Raw genomic sequence first — 19,525 nt, forward strand, 5'->3', positions numbered from 1 at the left:
AAAATGTCTGTCAGCTGAAGGCCTGAGTTGTGAACATTTTGACTTGAAGATGTTTTCAAGGAGCATTTCTGAGCCTGTTTTTTAATAAAGCTCCTGAACAGGTGATAGAATGATAATTGTGAATATAACATTTTGCGAGACAGCTGCAGATTTTATTATAAAACGTCCCTAGGACAGGCAAAGTAATAGCTGGATAACCTCACCCTGTGCCAAAAAGTGCAGTCAGTGATACATCTTGCTGCCTCGGGGGACTCTGAATGTTTTCCTCAGATTTTTCAAAAGACACTTATAAATCACTGTTTCTGATAACATAAAGTATGGAATTAGATTTTATATACCTTATCTTACACCCAATCTCTAATTTAAAAATCTTTAGAATTGTTAGGAAACTAATAAAACCAATGAAGTGGACTTTGCTCGAATGTTCTTTCCTCATTTGATGACTGGCACAGACAGGTTAAGGTGTGTCTTCATATATATCATGAAGTAAATCGTTGAATACTGTAGATGGCGGAAACAAAGTACCTTCAAAGTACATGCTTCTGCACAGGCGGGGTTCTTGTATGTAAACAATCAACACACACCTACTTCGAAAGGGAAACTGCCTTGGGCCTGGCACATGCTGCAGGATCACTAAATTCTTAAACGAAGATTCCACCCAAAGATAATATTGACCTTATAAAGATCAAGAACTTTTATTACACCCGCTGTCACTATGTTCCCCACAACGACAACTTCCAAAGAAGAGTCTTGTTGCTTTAAACTATATGTCATTGACAGTGGTTGGATTCTGGCTGTGGACCTTTGTTGCTCCCCCTTTTTATTGGACAATTTATTAGGTACATCTAGCTGAAACTACAAATGTAATACAACAGTTCTGCAATAAGGAACGTAATGCTGTCAGGTTACTTTTCTGATAAGGTTTTGAGGCTTTACTTTATGGTGCTGTTTTTTGATGTTAAACCGGTGGTGTCTCTTATGTTTAGTTTAATCTCATTGATAAACATCTACTGCTAGTGTCACTCAAAAACAAAGCAAGTCAATGACAAGTCTTCATTCATATCAGGATTGTACAAAGCAGTGGGTCCCAATACAAATCTGTATCTGAAGCATATTTCTTAATTCTCCACATTTTAATAGTCTCTATATTTGCAGACATTAATCTTATTGCTATGTTAAAGTGGTATGTCTACCACTTGGGGACATACAGGAAAAGTAACTTGTGACGAGGGGTCGTAAGTAGACACAGCTTCACATTGACACACAGCTATGCTGGTATAATTTTATCATCATCATTGTTGCACAGACACCAGGCCACAGTCCACATTCAGAAGAGGACGGTAGTTTTACAAGTGGTTAAATTATAATGAGACAAAGAGGGTACAGCCATGCTTTCTGATTTGTGGGGCTGTATAAAGTACAACTGTGCTTTGACGAATGTCGATTTTAATACAGCAGAATGAAAAGTCAGTGCAAAGATACGCGTGACCCATCATGCATTCTCCTTAGTCAGCCTGTCATGTTTAATTTCTATATTTTTTAGCATTGGTGATGTATCATTCTCGTATTACACAGAAAATGGGCCTCATGGGTCGACAGGGACTCAAATTAAAAGGTTAATATCTCAGGTTATCTCTAGAGTCCTGGGTTGTAAAAGCTTTTACTAATGTTCAAAAATACTGACTGGTGATAATTCGAGCGGGATAAAGAAACACACTGTCAATAACGTTTTCTAGCTCTGCAAAACATGATATTGCAACTGAGAAGCCCAGAGCAATTTCTTCCCCCAGAAGACAATGGGACTTTCACAGAATTGCCCCTTTGAATCAGTTCCCACATTACACCCGTCTCAAGAACTCCATCTATGGCAGAAAGAGCCTTCAGCACTACATTTGCTCTGCAAAGGCCTCACACTGCAACACAAGAGTTTATTCAATCTGTAATTAATCCCCTGTCTCTCTGTCACTCTGTCTTGCCCTCTCGCTGAGGACAGGGTTTGTTCAAGGTATAGCTACGAGCTAAAGGTTATTGCTGTTTTCTTGGTTCATTGGGAGGATAGGATGGGAATATACCGGTTTTGACATTCGTCCACTCCCTCCCCCTATCACTATCTATTTTCTTTGTTCCCTTTATCTATGAGCCTCATACCGTTCGCTGTTAAAGTGTCAGAGAAGTGCTGCAGTTCAAATATCTAAAGAAAAAAACAGAAAAGAAAAATATATTGCTTTAAAGGATGCCCCAGCTGAGCATCTTAAGACGTGCGTAGAATCTTCCTGATGGTTCCGAGACTAGTTTGAGCTGACATCCTGCAGACCTCAACAGCCTGATTGGTAGGTACTGTATGCCGATTTGTTATGACATGAACTGCTATTGGCTGTATCATAAACATACAATTCCAGGTTGAAGTTTTTTTTATACCAGAGTAGCCAGCACTTTGGGCTGTAGCTTTGCATATGTTCTTGCATGCTTTGAATGCACGCATTAACTGACGTGCACTTAGTTTTTGAATGTTTGTTTGAAAGTGCAACAGTTAAAGTGGAACTAAATCACATTTAAGACAGCCTTTGCCATAGGCGAGCTCTGAAACCAGGGCACAGCGCCCGCTTGCTGCCACTGGCTGAGATCAGCAGTGTATCTTATGTCCCATTCAGACAAGTAACCATTCAGTCAGGCAGAGAAAGACTGATGGAAGGAGGAAGAGAGTGTTGCCAGCTGCCAATGACTGCACCAGTAGATCTTTTGGAACCTGTTGCAGCAGGTTTCTCTTTCTGTATATCTTATTGCTGGGCTAGTCTGGACGAGTGCCACATACACCTACACACACATAGAAACAAAGTGAGAATGATCTGCCAAAATATGAAACCAGCCCATCAACTATTGCCATACATATTTAGACAGTCAATCTAATCGGAGTGGCTCACTGTCAGGGTGGAGGGGGCGAGAGGTGCACAGATTCACGACTGAAAAGTGGCTCAGATGCTGACGGAGGGTACAGGTCCGAGTGAGATTGTACGGCTTAAGCTACACATCCTCAATGAAGAGAGGGAGCAGTTTATGATTGTGAAAGTTTGGTGAGTTAATTTGACAGTTTTACAAAATGGGGATATTGGTGCTAACATTAATTACTGCTTAAATGTGGCTTTTTTTTGCTCTGATAAATCCTTGATTTACAGTGTTTATTGCAACATTATGTATGTATAGTTACTGAGAACAAACACAGCACAGATACTGTTGGCACTGCTGTAGGTGTTGAACGCTGGGTAACCTCTGTTAAATTTGAGTGGCTGCTTTCTCATGTCAACACTACTGACAACATACTATCATTAAATAAGCTATGTTAGGTTAAAGATGAAATGTTGTTGTCCACTGAATACCCTTGAAACAATATGCCTGGCTTCATAAACATATGTCTAACGCACCACTCATGGTATGAAACATAGAAATAATGCGCTAATAGCTGTTTTGTGATGCAGACAGAGTATATGCCCGCAAGCTTTTAAATCATCTTGATGGATTAGCATGGCTTTCTTCTTGGCCTTGCCCTTAAGTTGGCGTTGTGACAAGCAAACAAACCACATTATTTGCATATTAGGATTTGTGGAGATAATGATGGCACATGTGACACTGGAAGTGTGGTGTGATTTTTTGTGTCCTATAGAGGCTCTTTATGTTTATACTGAAGCTTCTAGGTAGAGTTTGAATGGAGAATGTAAAAATGTGCATAACATGAAAATTAAAGACAGAAACAAACAAACAAACAAACACATAATGCAAGAATATATGACCAAATTGATCAGAGTTGATAAAATATTGCATGTTAGAAGAAAAAATGTAAGCAAAGATGGGACACCATAAGTACAGCTTTCCCCTAATATTTGTTAAAGTGTACATTTTTGGAGTATTCTATATATTTACTATATGTGTTGCAGCACTGGTAGATGCAGCAAATCCTAATGGTGAAAGTGGTAACACAATGAGGTGAAGATACTCATAGTAAATATTAATAAGTAAATATTCTGCATTTAAAATGTTAGTTTGGCAAAAGTTAAAAAAAAGCTGTTCAGAGTACTGCAGTACAGCAGAATGGCCCCTGTCACTGTTTTATTACATATTATTTGATTTGATTATATTACTGACACATTTTAGTGCAGTCTCACTTAGTTCACAACTTCAGAAGGCTACTGTGAAATCAATTCCTTTCTATGAGTAAATCAAAAGCTGCATTGTTGTGCCAAGAGGGAACGGTTACAGGTAACTCATTACTGACAGAAGGCCAGGCAGTGACAGCTAAAAGGATAGGTTCACATTTTCAAGTGGTGTTTTAAAACAGTTGTTGGACGCTCATATGACCACTTATGTAACAGGTTTCGCTTGCTTTAATTATTCATCCTGTTCATACTAGTCATTAAAATATGCTTTTCATTTGATAACTAAAGAACTTTAGGCTTTTTTCAAACACAAGACAACAAGTGTCATATACACTCCACACAGTTTTGCCCTTGGCTTCTAGATGACATCAGACAGGTTGTGAAAGACGGTGACCTATTAGTTAGGGACCTTGACCTTGTAATGTGTCAAGTCTCTCATTTATGACTCTACATTCACCTTATCTGACACAGAGATCATGGTGACAAACACAAATATTGTTAAGATACATTTTTAATAATTTTGTTTGTCCCATATCAGCCACACAAAAGCACATTATGAAGGGATCTCTTAGTGGCCTGGATGAACAGGAGGAATGGTTACTGTGAGAAAAAACGTATCTTATTGGTGAACTTAACCTGTCTTTAGCATCATATTCATCACAGGCTATAAAACCATAATACACAGATATTCTCTGTAATACGCAAATAGTCGTGGGCTCAATTTTCTGCCAATTTCGTGTTAGTATTTATGAAAATTACAATAAAGTGAAACACAAATACATGAATGAATGAATGAATGAAGGTTTTTATTTAGAGCATGTAAAAACAATACAATAAAAGGGCAAATGACAGAAACAAAAGCAAAATAGAACAAAACAAAACATTTTATAAACATTTATTATATTAATTTAGCATGTCCGAAAGGGAGTAGGAAGAAGCATAATCTTATTTAATCCTGCCCCTTCTCCAATACTATTCATATCATATCTTAACACATTGTTGACAAATTGCTACATACACTCACCGGCCACTTTATTAGGTACAGCGGTTCATTTTCTTGTTAACACATATAACTAATCAGCCAATCACATGTCAGCAACTCAATGCATTTAGGCATGTATACCTGGACGGGACAATTTATTGAAGTTGAAACCGAGCAACAGAATGGGGAAGAAAGGGGTTTTAAGTGACCGAATACCATCTCTGAACGCAAAACACGACCAACCTTGAAGCAGATGGGCTACAGCAACAGAAGACAACACCGGGTGCCACTCCTGTCAGCTAAAAACAGGAAAATGAGGCTACAATTCTCACAGGATCACCAATATTAGACAAAAGAAGATTGAAAGATCATGCCTGGTCTGATGAGTCTTGATTTCAGTTGCAACATTCAGATGGCAGGTTGAGAATTTGGCGTAAACAACATGAAAGTATGGATCCATCCTTCCGTGCACCATCAACCATGCCATTTTCAAAGTCACTTAAACTCCCTTTCTTCCCCATTCTGATGCTCGGTTTGATTTCAGTACATTGTCTTGACCACGTCTAAATGCCTAAATGCATTAAATTGCTGCCATGTGATTGGCTGATTAGCTTTTTGTTTTTATAAGCCTTTGAACAGGTGTACCTAATAAAGTGGCCGGTGAGTGTATATTTACATGTACACCCACAAAGATGTTTGAATTGAATCCCCCCTCAAATGATATTACACATCTGTAATAAAAAACAGTTTCTGATTGTTGCCAGGGAGTAGGTTGTTTATTGCTTTATACATTATTTGTGAAGTTTAAAAATTAACCAGATCGGGGCGCCCTTAGCTCAGTTGGTAGGGCGTCCCCCCCTGGGCCGGGCCCAGCAGCAGACCCGGGTTCGATTCCCGCCCGCGGTCGTTCTCTGCATGTCACTCCCCTCTCTGCCTCATTTCACCTCTGTCTCTTCAAACTATCAATAAAGCAGGAAAAATGCCCAAAAAATATCTTAAAAAATAAATAAAATGAACCAGATCAGTGAATTTCAATGTTTTTGATTTGAAGAATAGTGAATTTGTGTGATCTCTATAACCAGTATTATAAATGATCCCTATGGCTCTTTTTTCCAATATAGATAGCGATGACAGTGTACATTTATAAGTATTGTCCCAAAACTCTGCAGAGTAATTTAAATATGGTAAAACTAGGGAACACAGTATACAAAGTGAAATGATGTGTGGTCCAGAACGTGTTTAGCCTTACTCAGTACAGAAAGGCCTCTTGAAAGTTTATTGCGTATATGTTTATGTGAGATTCCCAGCTTATTCTATCATCTATTATCACACCAAGAAACTTAATCTTTTTTACTCTTTCAATGTCCACACCATCTACCTTTATCTGTACTTGAGTCCTACTTTAAAAATGTCCAAATAACGTGAATTTAGTTTAACTTAAGTTTAATGAAAATGTATTTCTGTCAAAGCACCTTTCAATCAGCATATTCCTGAGGTAATCGTTTCCAGTAGCCCCTTTAAATTCCCCCCAGAAAAAAAATATTGGTGGCATCCGCGAAAAGTCCTAATTTTCATATGTTTGAGACATTGCAAATGTCATTTATGTAAAGAAGAAATAGTTTCTGACCCAATACTGACCCCTGGGGGACGCCACAAGCAATGTTCAAGCATGATGATAATTGTCTCCCGATCCCATACCGTTCCAGTTTATTGATTAAAATGTTATGATTGATTGTGTCGAAAGCTTTTTGTAAGATCTAAGAATGCTCAAATTGCATACTGTTTGTGATCTACTCTGTAGCGTTTGTGATTTCCTCAAGTGAATCAAAAAATGCCAGTAATGCGAGAAGAAACCAGCCAAGATCCAGTGGAGAGACTAAAAGAATATGTTGAAACAGGGAAATTACCCAATGCCAATAAATAAGATACAGTATATTGTTTCAACAGTGGTGTATGGTGTCATGAACACTTTATCTTAGAAGAGTGGGTTGGATCGAGAAGCTCTTTGTGATATCTGCTCTGCTCTAAAGATGTTCTGTATCAATACACTTTAGTTACTTACTTGTGAGATGATTCATTCTTAAAACATGTTGGCATAAGCTACAGAGAGTCCTGAGAAGATTGTATAATGTGTCAAATCTCATTAGCCAAGGAAAGTAAGGTGGACATGACTTACTACCATGAATAAGGGCAGCATTGTTTATACTGTAGCCTACCATCTGGAATCTCGCAAAAATAATCCGTCTTCTGCACAATAAATAGGAACTTTAATCAGTCATTCAAGGTGTGTCTTGAATTCCCTTTATCCAGGAAGATGCTAATTACAATGTACTTTAACATGACTGATAATACATGTTTTATTTTGGTTCCGATGTAGAAATTCAACAAGGAAGTGTTGCCGCCGTCTTTGTTTGGATTTAGACAAAGACGTACAATTTTGAAATCAGAATAGCAAATGGAATATTTTTTTTATCCATATGGTTAAAGAGTCTCAGGGCGCACTCACACTAGTGCCGTTTGCCTGTTCCGTGCTCAGCACGATTCAGCACGATTCCCCCCCCTCCCCACTCCCCCCGCAGGCCCGTGCTCACACTGCTCGTGGCCTGGGCATACTTGCACCGTGCGCGTTTAGGATTTGGAGCGTAGTCTACTTGTAGGCTACGACTGTTTGTGAATATTTTCATCCGGCCAAATTTGCATCAAATATTCCACTTCCACATTAGAGCAACGAGAATCCTTAAGCTATTGTTTTTTTTAATGTAGCCTTGACGTAATAGGTCGCGGTGGACAGTCTCATATTTGTGCAGCACGCTGTTTATTATTAATATAACGGCCCGTCATCAGACCATACGTACCGGATGGTTTTATACACATCGATCGCTCCATCAAATCCAAGTCAGAACTTTTTGTATGGGCAGAGATCGTTTTTTTAAGTGTCTTTATAAAGTTTCTTGTTAAACCTTAGCGTAGGCTACTGTTTCCTTATCACCGGGCCGCGGTGTGTTGTTTTGGGTGCGTCTCCACCGCCATGCGTAAATGCAGTTATGACAGCTGACGGGAGGAAAAAGAAAAAAAATCATCTGACGAACGTGAGTAAACACGAAAACATTTTTGCTTTGCTTTCTGAGCCGACCTAATTAGCTCTCTCCCTCTTTTATTAGCCCACACCTAGGCTTACACACACGTCAATTCTCACACATTATAGCTACAAGTCCAAGTGGTGGGCAATTCTGGTGCCGACTAGTAAGGCAGCGGACGTTAACGGACAATGCATCCTTAATAAATTCACGTCAGGAACGCCGCCTGTGCGCTTGCTTGTGCGCGTGTCATCTCATTAGCATCTGTACTTTGGCCACGGCACACCTCTCCCAGGTGTGCCGTGGCCAAGGGGCTGTTCCGTGCTGGAATACAGTTGGCGTGGTCACACTAGCCAAACGTTCTAGACTTTAGTATGCTAATGAGCTTTGGCACGGGGCCGCGGCCCTAGTGTGAGTGGGCCCTCAGAGGCTTCTGAGAATATCGGTAGGCTACCTTCAGAACTGCGGTACCTATGTATTGCTGTGGGTTTTGCCTGCTAGTTATTTTTCAGGGAAAATCAGATTGTAGCTGACTGTGCGACTCGAAAGTATGTTGAACCAATGTCCCTTATGGTCTTAATGATTAGAACGTGAAACACACATATTCTGCATATTTTTATCTTCTGGTGAAGTTTCTACTTCTTTTTCTGTAAGTGCATTCGTTTTGCCTTGTGGCAGATTCTCTGTTAAGCAGATGAGAGGATTTGTTGCCAGAGTGGTGAAAAGGTAATATCTCAACTTTCACCATGACACTTTAGCTCCCTTTGATCGGAACAGAAAGAGCTACGATTGCTACTTCTCTCTCTCTCTCTCTCTCTCTCTCTCTCTTATATCAGGATAATCAAACTTTCACAGCCTCAGCATTATTTGGCTTTATGTGACCTAACAGCCATGGTTTGTTGGCAGTTTTAATGAGCTTGGTTTATTGAAGGGGGTTGAGGTTACCTTTACTGGAACCTGGGCCACGTGTCTGTCACCTCTGCTGGGATCGGATAACACTCCGGATAACGGTATAACCCCCCTGACCCATTTACATCCACCGATGTCAAACTTTGGGTGTGTAAATAAACTGGCCCTGAAAATGAACCCAACTGTTCCCACGAACACACTCATGCTGTCACAGTATAGTGCATCTTGCAGGTTAACAGTGGAATATGATCTCAAAGGATCAGTGACAAAAAGTACTTTATCAAGACACTTACGAAAAGCTTCCTGTCATGTGCCGACAGCAACATAAATCAAAAGTTGAATTAAAAACGGTAATATTTTTTACAAAAGTCTTTTATCTGTCTCATCTAATCCCACAATCAAAAGTAATAGTTGAATATTTTGGGAAATACTCAGTTTGTTTTATTTTCTTTGTCTGACGACTTTCATGTCTGTATAGTAAATGTTGCTGAAGCTGGTGAAAAGTTAGCTGAGCGTAGCATAAAGCATAAAGGCTGCATAGTATACAGTATATTAGCCTGGCTCTGTTCAAAAACAAAAAAACGTAGCGCACCAGCACCTCTAAAGCTCAATAATTAACACAAAGGAGAATTATCAGTGGATATTTTACCTTTGGACAGAGACCCCGGCCATCTGTAACCTATATTTACCCCGTTTCCAAATTTGGTAAGCTAAACTAACCAGCTGCTGGTGATATATTCTTTATTTACGTACTGACATGTAGTGGCATCAGTCTTCTCAGTTAACTCTTGGTAAGAAAACCCCCCCAAAACAAGCGAATATGCCAATATGTTGAAATACTGCTTTTGCGTGACCTTTAATTTGAATTCATTCAGCAAATTAATCATCTGCCTAAGATTTATTAAAGAAATTGAGCCTGAAAGAGTCACTAACTAAGGTGGGTTTTCTTTCCCATCTCAAATTGTCATCTCTTCACAGGAGCAGGTTTTGGTGAAGAACATCAGACTCCTCAACATTTTACCCCAGCAGCAGCAGCAGCAGCAGCAGCAGCAGCAGCAGCAGCAGCAGCAGCAGCAGCAGCAAGTCTCAAACATCAGCCACTCAGGCCAACCTGCACGCCTGTGAGCCCCGAGGGACCTCCTGCCAGCAGATGGCAGAATCACAGGTCAAAAGAACAGTAGAAATAAAAAAATCTGTTCTGACTCAGGTTTGAGTTGTATTAGGTTGCTGTACAGTATGTATAAACTTAAAAAAATAATAAGAATAGCAACTGGTGTTTGGGAATTTAATATAATATATATATATATATACATATATATATATATATATATATATATATATATATATATATATATATATATATATATATATATATATATACAGTCATATGAAAAATTTTGGGAACCCCTCTCAGCCGGCATTATAATTGACTCTGCTTTCACAAAAAAAAATATAAAAGTGGTATGTCTTTAATTTACCAGGAACAGCTAAGTACTGGGATGTTTTCCAAACAAAGATTTTTTGAAAAGCAGTATTTGGTTGTATGAAATAAAATAAAATGTGAAAAACTGGCTGTGCAAAAATGTGGGTACCCTTGTGGTTTTGTTGATTTTAATGCCTGTAACAGCATGTAAAACTGATGACTTTAAACACAAAGTTGGTTGGATTATGTTGTTAAGTCTTGAACCTCATAGACATGTCTGTTTAATCATGAGAAAATGTATTTTAGGTGCCTAAATGCAAGTTGCACTTCTCCTTGACTCTCTGCTGAAGTGAGACAGAATGGGATCATCAAAACAGCTCCCAAAAGATCTGAAAAACAAAGGTTGTTCATTGTCATGGTTTAGGGGAAGGCTACAAGAAGCTTTCCCAAAGGTTTCAATTGTCAATTTCGACTGTAGGGAACGTTGTCAGGAAGTGGAAGGACACAGGCACAGTGGCAGTTAAACCCAGGCATGGCAGACCAAGAAAAAAACAGGAGCGGCATAGGTGGAGGATTGTGAGAATGGTTGCACACAACCCACAGATCACCTCCAAAGACCTGCAAGAACATCTGGCTGCAGATTGTGTATCTGTACATCGTTCAACAATTCAGCGCAATTTGCACCAAAACATCTGCTTTTTTTAAAGACCAAATAACTTAATTTTTGTCTCATCAGTCCAAAGCATTTTCTTCCAATATGAATCTGGCTTGTCTAAATGAGCTTTTGCATACTCCATGCAACTGTATCTGTGGCGTGGGCGCAGAAAGGGCTTCCTTCTCATCACCTGGCCATACAGATGTTTTGGTGCAAATTGCACTGATTTGTTGAACCATGTACAGATACACAATCTGCAGCCAGATGTTCTTGCAGGTCTTTGGAGGTGATCTTTGGGTTGTGTGCAACCATTCTCACAATCCGCCGTATATGCCGCTCTTGTACTTTTCTTGGTCTGCTAGACCTGGGTTTAACTGCAACTGTGCCTGTGTCCTTCCATTCCCTGACAACGTTCCTTACAGTAGAAATTGACAATTGAAACCTTTGGGAAAGCTTCTTTTAGCCTTCCCCTAAACCATGATAATGAATAATCTTTGTTTTTAAGATCTTTTGGGAGCAGTTTTGATGATCCCATTCTGTCTCACTTCAGCAGAGAGTCAAAGAGAAGTGCAACTTGCATTTAGGCACCTAAAATACATTTTCTCATGCTTAAACAGACATTTCTATGAGGTTCAAGGCTTAACAACATAATCCAACCAACTTTGTGTTTAAATTCATCAGTTTTACATGCTGTTACAGGCATTAAAATCAACAAAACCACAATTTTTGCACAGCCAGTTTTTCACATTTTATTTTATTTCATACAACCAAATACTGCTTTTCAAAAAATCTTTGTTTGGAAAACATCCCAGTACTTAGCTGTTCCTGGTAAATTAAAGACATACCACTTTTATATTTTTTTTTGTGAAAGCAGAGTCAATTATAATGCCGGCTGAGAGGGGTTCCCAAACTTTTTCATATGATTGTATATATATATATATATGTATATATATATATATATATAGGCAACACGATCTGTGTACCAGCAACTTTGAAACTTAGAACTAAAAAAAAATATTTTCAATAATAATCATCTTGGCAGCTTCTTGGTCTTGACATATGAGTGGAGACAAATATGTACACATTGAGCCAAGTTAACCTCATTTGTTTTTACCTGATTGAATGATTTGTGTCCACTGAACACATCCCAGACTAAAGAGGGCAGGGACATCTGCTTCAGCCAGCAAGAGAGCAACACGCTCAGCTTGAGGTCTGTAGCTGAGAACAGGAGGCACAGCGCTGATGAGACCATCGGTTCAGAGTCTGGATCGGCACGAGGCTCCGTGGACTCTGAACGCTTCCATCCGTACCGTCGACAGTTCAGCGATGGAGCGGTGGCGGCTGCAGGTTGTATCCAGCTGTGCTCATCTTCCTTCAGCTGTTTGCAGGAGGTGTACAGCCCTGAGACTCGGCCACACAGCTCAAATGGCCAGGCACCAACATCCTGGGACCATTACAACGCCAGTGCTCAAGTTTCTGGACTAAGGGTATACCCCTCATTTTATCCTCGACTATTAGTTAAGGTTCTTTGCAATCCAAAACAAGGTGATATCAGAAAAGATGACTTGACAAATAATTCTAATACTATGGTAGGAAAAAGAGGAAATTAGACGGAAAACAAGAAGGGCCATGCTTGCAATCATTTTATAATCTCATGATAATGATTAAATATCTTGTGACAAGCAAAAAAAGCTTTTTTTCCTCTGATGAATGGGAAAGCAAAGGGTAATTTCTTCATATCACTCATAATATTAAATGCCGCTATCTCAAAATCACAAGTTTATTATTGTTATCTTAAAATGGGGCTTATTATCCAAAGTCAAAATCATAATTATCTTAAATAATTGCAAGAACGGCCGTTCTCAGCTCCCGTTGAACAACATTTTGTTTTCTCAATATCGTTTCTATAAACAATGTCCTTTTATTTATACTTACATTTGCAGAGTCCATACCAAGAACTACCAGCTTTACCAGTGGAGCCCCCGTGCTTCCTGTCTCAAAGCTATCCATCCTACGGCTCTTCAAGCCCTCTACAACAGGTAAGGGAGTGTGTTAGGTTAACCTTTGTGGTTTGAGGGATAATCTATAAAAGGCCAAGATAATGCTAATTTGTTTAAAAAGCAGCAGACCTATAAATGGTTTCATGGATCAGCCAAAGATTAAAGAGTCAATTGCATGTAAAGTGGCTTTGAACCACATATCAGATTTGTTTGGTTTTCAGGTCATGGTGTGTGTGTGTGTGTGTGTGTGTGTGTGTGTGTATTTGTGTGTCCTCTATAGGTCTCATCTGTACTGTACCCCACAAATGACCAGTCCAACGGCTCTAAATATTCTGTCCAAAGTCTCTCTACTCAATCACACCAGGAGAACACCACACGCCCCCTCTTCCCAAAGCCCATTTACTCATACAGGTAACATTTTGCATCACATTTCACCATGTTTTTTTTTTGCTAACATTTATATTTTCGTCTATCTTTATTTGTTGTCATATTCAGGGCAACAATGTGCGAAATTCTCACGTGATTATCAACCTATCAAATTAACCTGATGGTTATTGGTTTCCTTCATGTCTGCAGCATCTTGATCTTCATGGCTTTGAAGAACAGTAAAACAGGAAGCCTGCCGGTCAGTGAGATCTACAGCTTCATGACTGAACACTTCCCCTACTTCAAGGTGTGTTTTCTGTATCACATAATTCAACCAACTGAAAAAAGTGGCACAAGTAGAATTGGAAAACTGTAATTGTAGTCGTGAACACTGAACTGAATTCAGCACACATCATCTACTCCAAAATCTTCATGCTCAAAATGAAACTCCCCTAATCACAATTACAATTTTTACAATAGCCTAACATGATTAGAACTTCTTTCAGATTTCTATATCTTCTGTGTTTTTCGAAGATTTTAAAGCTCTGACTTCTTCTGATCCTAGTTAAAGTTTTAAGTGGTGAAGTTGCAGCATGCAGTGACGGTGGAAGAAGAAACCCAGTCATTTCCAATATGCTGACCCGTTAAAACACTTTGCTTTGATTGATTGTGTGATTGAGTGTTGAGCTGGCATTTGAGCCATCACATTTGGCAACACAAGCCTGATTCCCAACCCTTGTGAGTGCAACTGACTGACTTTTGGCCACTATGTTAATCTTATTTTGTCTATATAATTAGTGGACTTAAACTTTTGGCATTTGCTTAGTGGATGAAAGGTTCCCATTCAGGTTGGCTCTGACATCATCTCAAACCACATCTGTGTTGTAATGGACCTTTAATTACTCCCATAATGGCACATGCCCCTGGACCAGCTGTAACCTGTTGAGGAATGAGGCCGGCAAGTAGGGAAGTAGAATAAGAAGATGTTTTGTATCTGTTTTATAATGGCAATGTGTTTTTCTGTGTGAGGATATTGAGGTTGATGAATGCCATATTATGATCATAGAATACTCCTGCAAAGGCTATTGATAGAATAATACACATGTTTTAAATTCATGTCCCTTCACTTTAAAATGTATTAAATTGCAGCTGCAGGGTTGCACATCTGTTTGATTTGTCACAAATACACATTTTCCAAAGCATTCCAGGTATCTACTAATCAGATTAGCTCAGAATCACCTCTGGAAATAGCTCAAAGACACACTGCTATTCATATCAAAAAGGCACTTTGTAGTTGGCTGCTTTCCAAACAGCTGCCAATATAAAAACAGGCTGCAGGGCCCGAAAATACCTGAGACAGATGATCAGTGATACAGTCAAAGTATTTAGCAAAAGCAGTGTTTTTTTCAGACAATTCGAAATACTTCTGAATATGTTCGTGCATTTGAGTTAATTACAGTAGGCTGACACATTACGCAATGAATTCATTCATTCATAACAACACAGCATTTGAACAAGAGTTATTTAATTAGACACATCGATTTAGGCAGTGTGTGTAAGATGAACATAAAGACAAGATAGGGCAGAACAGGGAATCCAAGTATAATAATTATTTAAAAGTGTAAAAAAAATCATCTGAAATACCATTTTTAGTCCTTTAATAAGGTACAATGGCCACGCAGCACCAATGATGCAATGACTGTGGCTTGATTGAGCAGCAGATTGCTTACTGGTGATTATTCTACTCTAAATAATAAAAATGGAGCAGTATGATTTTTTATTACAATGAGCAATTAAGGATATTTACCATTGAATTAATTGAAGATACACACTCCCTGGCAGTTAACATTTATTCCACACTGTATGTACTTTTCTTAAATTACAAACATGAATAAATCAATCAATTGACAAACATTTTGAAAACAGCATAAAATAGCAATATCAACTGAAGAGCATGAATTGTGATAACTTTGTTATCCCCTGAATTTTCTTCTTGCGCCATCAGCAGGTCAAAATATCAACTTGTCTGCTATTTACCTGCAAAACTATTAAAAACTGATTTATGCTCATAACCGAATAGTAGCGTGCTAACAAGCTAAGCAAAGAGGCTGAACATGCTGATGGCATACTAATGTGATTTAGCTCAAAGGACTGCTGTGCCTAAATAGCCTGGCAGAGCATGTTTGATTAGTATTGTTTGATTTGGCTACATTTCACTGCTGTAAAGTAAACACTATGTGTAAAGTGGAAAAAATTCAGCATATTAATGATGTAGTCTTAGCAAAGGGCCAACGATTCACTTGTTCCAGCTTCTCTAATGATGTATTTACTGCTTCTTTTCTGTGTCCTATATGAGAGAAATTCACATATGATATATTCCGCATAACAAGCTATTTAAAGACGTCACTGGAAGTTTTTCTCCTTGATTAGGACTGCGTTAATCAAGTGTGCTCATCACTTTCCTCTTTGTACTTTATAGTAGTCTGACATAATTTGATATTTTTACATAAATAAACCTTTTCTTTACCTTTTCTTGCATCTACCCAACCCCCTCCTTGTTTTCAGACAGCTCCTGATGGATGGAAGAACTCAGTGCGTCACAACCTTTCTCTGAACAAGTGCTTCGTGAAGGTGGAGAACAAAAATGGGAACTCGTCCCGTAAAGGCTGTCTGTGGGCTCTCAATCCAGCCAAAGTGGAGAAGATGCAGGAGGAGCTGCACAAGTGGCGCCGCAAGGACCCCGTCACTGTTCGCAGGAGCATGGCGAGGCCAGGTGGGTCTCCTTAGCCTATTGCAAGAAGTCCGTAGCACCAGACAGAAGTAAAAATATTTTTCTGGGAAATTAATTTTTGCCATGACGTCATTACAGTCAAAGATCAAAAGATCAGAGATGTTTGACCTTTATATCTGACCTTTACATAAAAGGTAATATACAATGCACATTTTTCAGGTTAGAATCAGGGGTATCTGGGTTATCACAAGTGGATGTAGTGCTAAGTTAGGTTGGTAGTGTGTGTGTGTGTGTGTGGGGGGGGGGGGGGGGGGGGGGAGAAATCCGATTGGGGTTCTGGAACACAGGTTTTCAGAAAGGTGGAAGTAGAGAAAAAGATAGAGGTTGTGTTTTTTTCAAACTTTTGGAGTCTCAAGTCACACAAGGGACCTCGTATTAATGTCGAAACGCCATGAAAAAAAAAGCTTATTATTAAATGTGTCAGAGCTCGAACGTAATGTTGTTACATCTCATTTGATTCAAACTTAATTTTTTTGTTCTACAGAAGACCTTGATCGTCTACTGGGAGAGAAACCAGAAAAGCTCAGGTCTTTGCCGACTTACACCAACCCAGCTTTGTTATCAAGAGTGGCCCCCATCCATGGCCCCACCTCGTCATCTTGCACCCCGGCCCACATTCAAACACCCTGCCCACCCGTCCGGCCTCCACAGTATGCAAACATTCAAGCCCAGCAGCCCTGCTACCTCCTCTCTGCCGCTGCTCACCCCAGCAACTCATATGCCCTGTACTCATCGTGTGGACAGGGAAGCCTCAACTCACCCGTGGCTGGTAAAATGCCCCCCGTTTACAATGCCTCCCTGCAGGCAGAGTACGGTGTTGGCCCCAGGAGCATGCATGACTTTCTGCTGGAGGGGGAAGCCAGCTATGAGGTGGACATGCTGGACCCCAGTCTGACTGACCTCCAGCTGCAAGGTACCACAGTCAGATATGGACAACATGATAATTAGAAGAAAAAGGAGACATGGAAGCTTTTCTCTGTGGCAATCTGATGAGAAATCAGGCAATATACTACAGAGTGAAAAGGTTTTGTTCAATTTATTAAAGCTCCTTTAGATATAGGCTAATAGTATCAGGTTACAAGCCAGCTCACAGATATATCAGTATCTGTCTTTATGTCAGCGATAGGCAATTACAGTAATGCAAAATATGTGTTCAAGGTGATTTGGAAATAAAAATGTCTCATTTACATAGTTTGTCCACCAGGAAGCACTGACAAATTGATTAGCAAACTGTGAAATTACACCCCTAAGTACATGGTGTTGGTTATACATCTTTAATTACCAACTTAATCCTCATCCCAACAACACAACACAACACAACACAACACAACACAACACAACACAACACAACACAACACAACACAACACAACACAACACAACACAACACAACACAACACAACACAACACAACAGTGTTTATATCAATAATTGAATACTGCTCACATGTCTCAATTTCTCTCTCTCTTGAATATTAACATTGGCCTAGAACAAATGGGTGGGCTCCTTTTCAGCATTCATTCACTTAAATGGAAACTTCTGCAACCTATGACTTATGTCCTGGGAAGCTGCATCTTCAGCCAATAGTGGCACTGCTTTTCCCACTGTTGTCCCATCAACCCTGTTAAAAAAAGTGCTGTATCCTGGTTCTCAGGAAGAGATGATAGATGCATCACATTTGGGGTCATTGTTGTTCAATTCAAACCAACCCTTTGTCAGTAAATGATTGGGGACTGAATTCCTGTGTTATTGTTGAACAAGGACTAGCAGTGCTCCCTATAAATACATCGGATATTTCTTCATTTTCCTAGGTTACCTGTGGGAGGAGTTGAGGGAGGACAGCCTGGTATCCGATCCACATGTCAGCATAACGTCGCAGTCCTGTACCTCTGCCCTGCATGACCCCTGTGTCCAAACCAGCTGCATGCAGGCCACCTCTCCTCCCGTCAACCAGGGGTCGGAGGTGACTGCTGTCTCTCGCCGAAAAGCTGAGTATGGGGACGGAAACTCAGGCGGTGGGCGAAACACAGAGTCACACAGCTGTCTAAATGGACTGCTCCCTGTGGGTTACTCAGGGGTGGACAGTCTGCCTGGATATCTTACCTCCTCCTGTACCACGTCCATCTCCTTAATGTAAATACCTGACAGTCTCGGCTCTTTCACACTCCCTCAACCAATAATATACTATAGTCCCTTGAATGGGGAGTATTGTTGCAGGCAGCTTCATGCCACATATTAGCTTGGTGGTTCCTAAACATTTCAAGTCCTATATTATTAACCAGTGTGTAAAATACTCTGTGGAGAAACTAATCACTGTTTGCATCCACTGTCACCAACAACTTCAACTGATGAAAAAAGGTCTACTTTTTTCCCATTCTGTTATATCATATAGTAAATTAGCAAATGTTTATAGATTTGATAGCTGGAAAAGTTAACAGTGAAATATCTATTTTTAAATGTATGCGTGAGCTTTGCTATTACAGTTTTTCACAATTGCTTAAACACATTTCCTGATAGACTACCTCACTTTTTCAAAATCCTTAACACAAATTTCAAAACTCAAACACAAGATGCAAAATCCTTCACTTCCATTGCAAAAGCACACTTTACCCTCAAAACAGTGTTAACTCTTCACTAAATGGTGTTTTCCTTTCAAATGACAAACACATACACATGACTAGACATTTCTTGCACTCATTGAACACTGGTGTGCAGAATGGAAAACACTATAGTATAAATGCAAAACACTATATGAATGCTTTATCAGTAGAATTATGCCTTTGCATGTTCATACACTTTCACCTACAGTAACAACAAATACTTTACGGTTTTTGCCAAATCCTAACACACATGTTGCAGAATAGTTTATTTTGCCATTTCAAACAAACACAATGAATAGGTAGGACTGCAGTTCAAGCAATTCAGTGTCTCAGTTAGGGTTGCAAAGGGGTGGAAAGTTTCCGGTAAATTACCGGAAAGTTTCCGGAAACTTTCCACGGGAACTTTCGCTCGGGAATTTTGGGAATATTCAAAATTGGAAATTATAGGAATTAACTAAATGTCGGTAATTTAAATGATTTTTTTTCACATCCAAACATAAATCTAAACATTTAAACACTATGTTTGGTCATAGGCAGACATCCATGCAAAATAATACAATTAAAAAACATTACATTT

At 39.4% G+C, this 19,525-nt stretch overlaps 1 protein-coding gene across 1 annotated transcript; it reads left to right on the top strand.

The window, feature by feature from the left end:
• Nucleotides 1-2,976: 2,976 nt before the first annotated feature.
• On the top strand, nt 2,977-18,485 carry foxn1 (forkhead box N1; the record flags this gene model as incomplete). The annotated part of the gene is made up of 9 exons (XM_080024820.1): nt 2,977-3,071; nt 10,143-10,281; nt 12,346-12,681; nt 13,138-13,233; nt 13,475-13,605; nt 13,771-13,867; nt 16,126-16,333; nt 16,836-17,264; nt 18,160-18,485. The coding sequence occupies 9 exons, from the start codon at nt 2,977-2,979 to the stop codon at nt 18,483-18,485; spliced, it is 1,857 nt and encodes a 618-aa protein (XP_079880946.1).
• Nucleotides 18,486-19,525: the final 1,040 nt, after the last annotated feature.

This window comes from Ammodytes marinus, assembly GCF_949987685.1.
Source record: "Ammodytes marinus genome assembly, chromosome: 3".
In the NCBI taxonomy this organism is placed as follows: domain Eukaryota; kingdom Metazoa; phylum Chordata; class Actinopteri; order Uranoscopiformes; family Ammodytidae; genus Ammodytes; species Ammodytes marinus.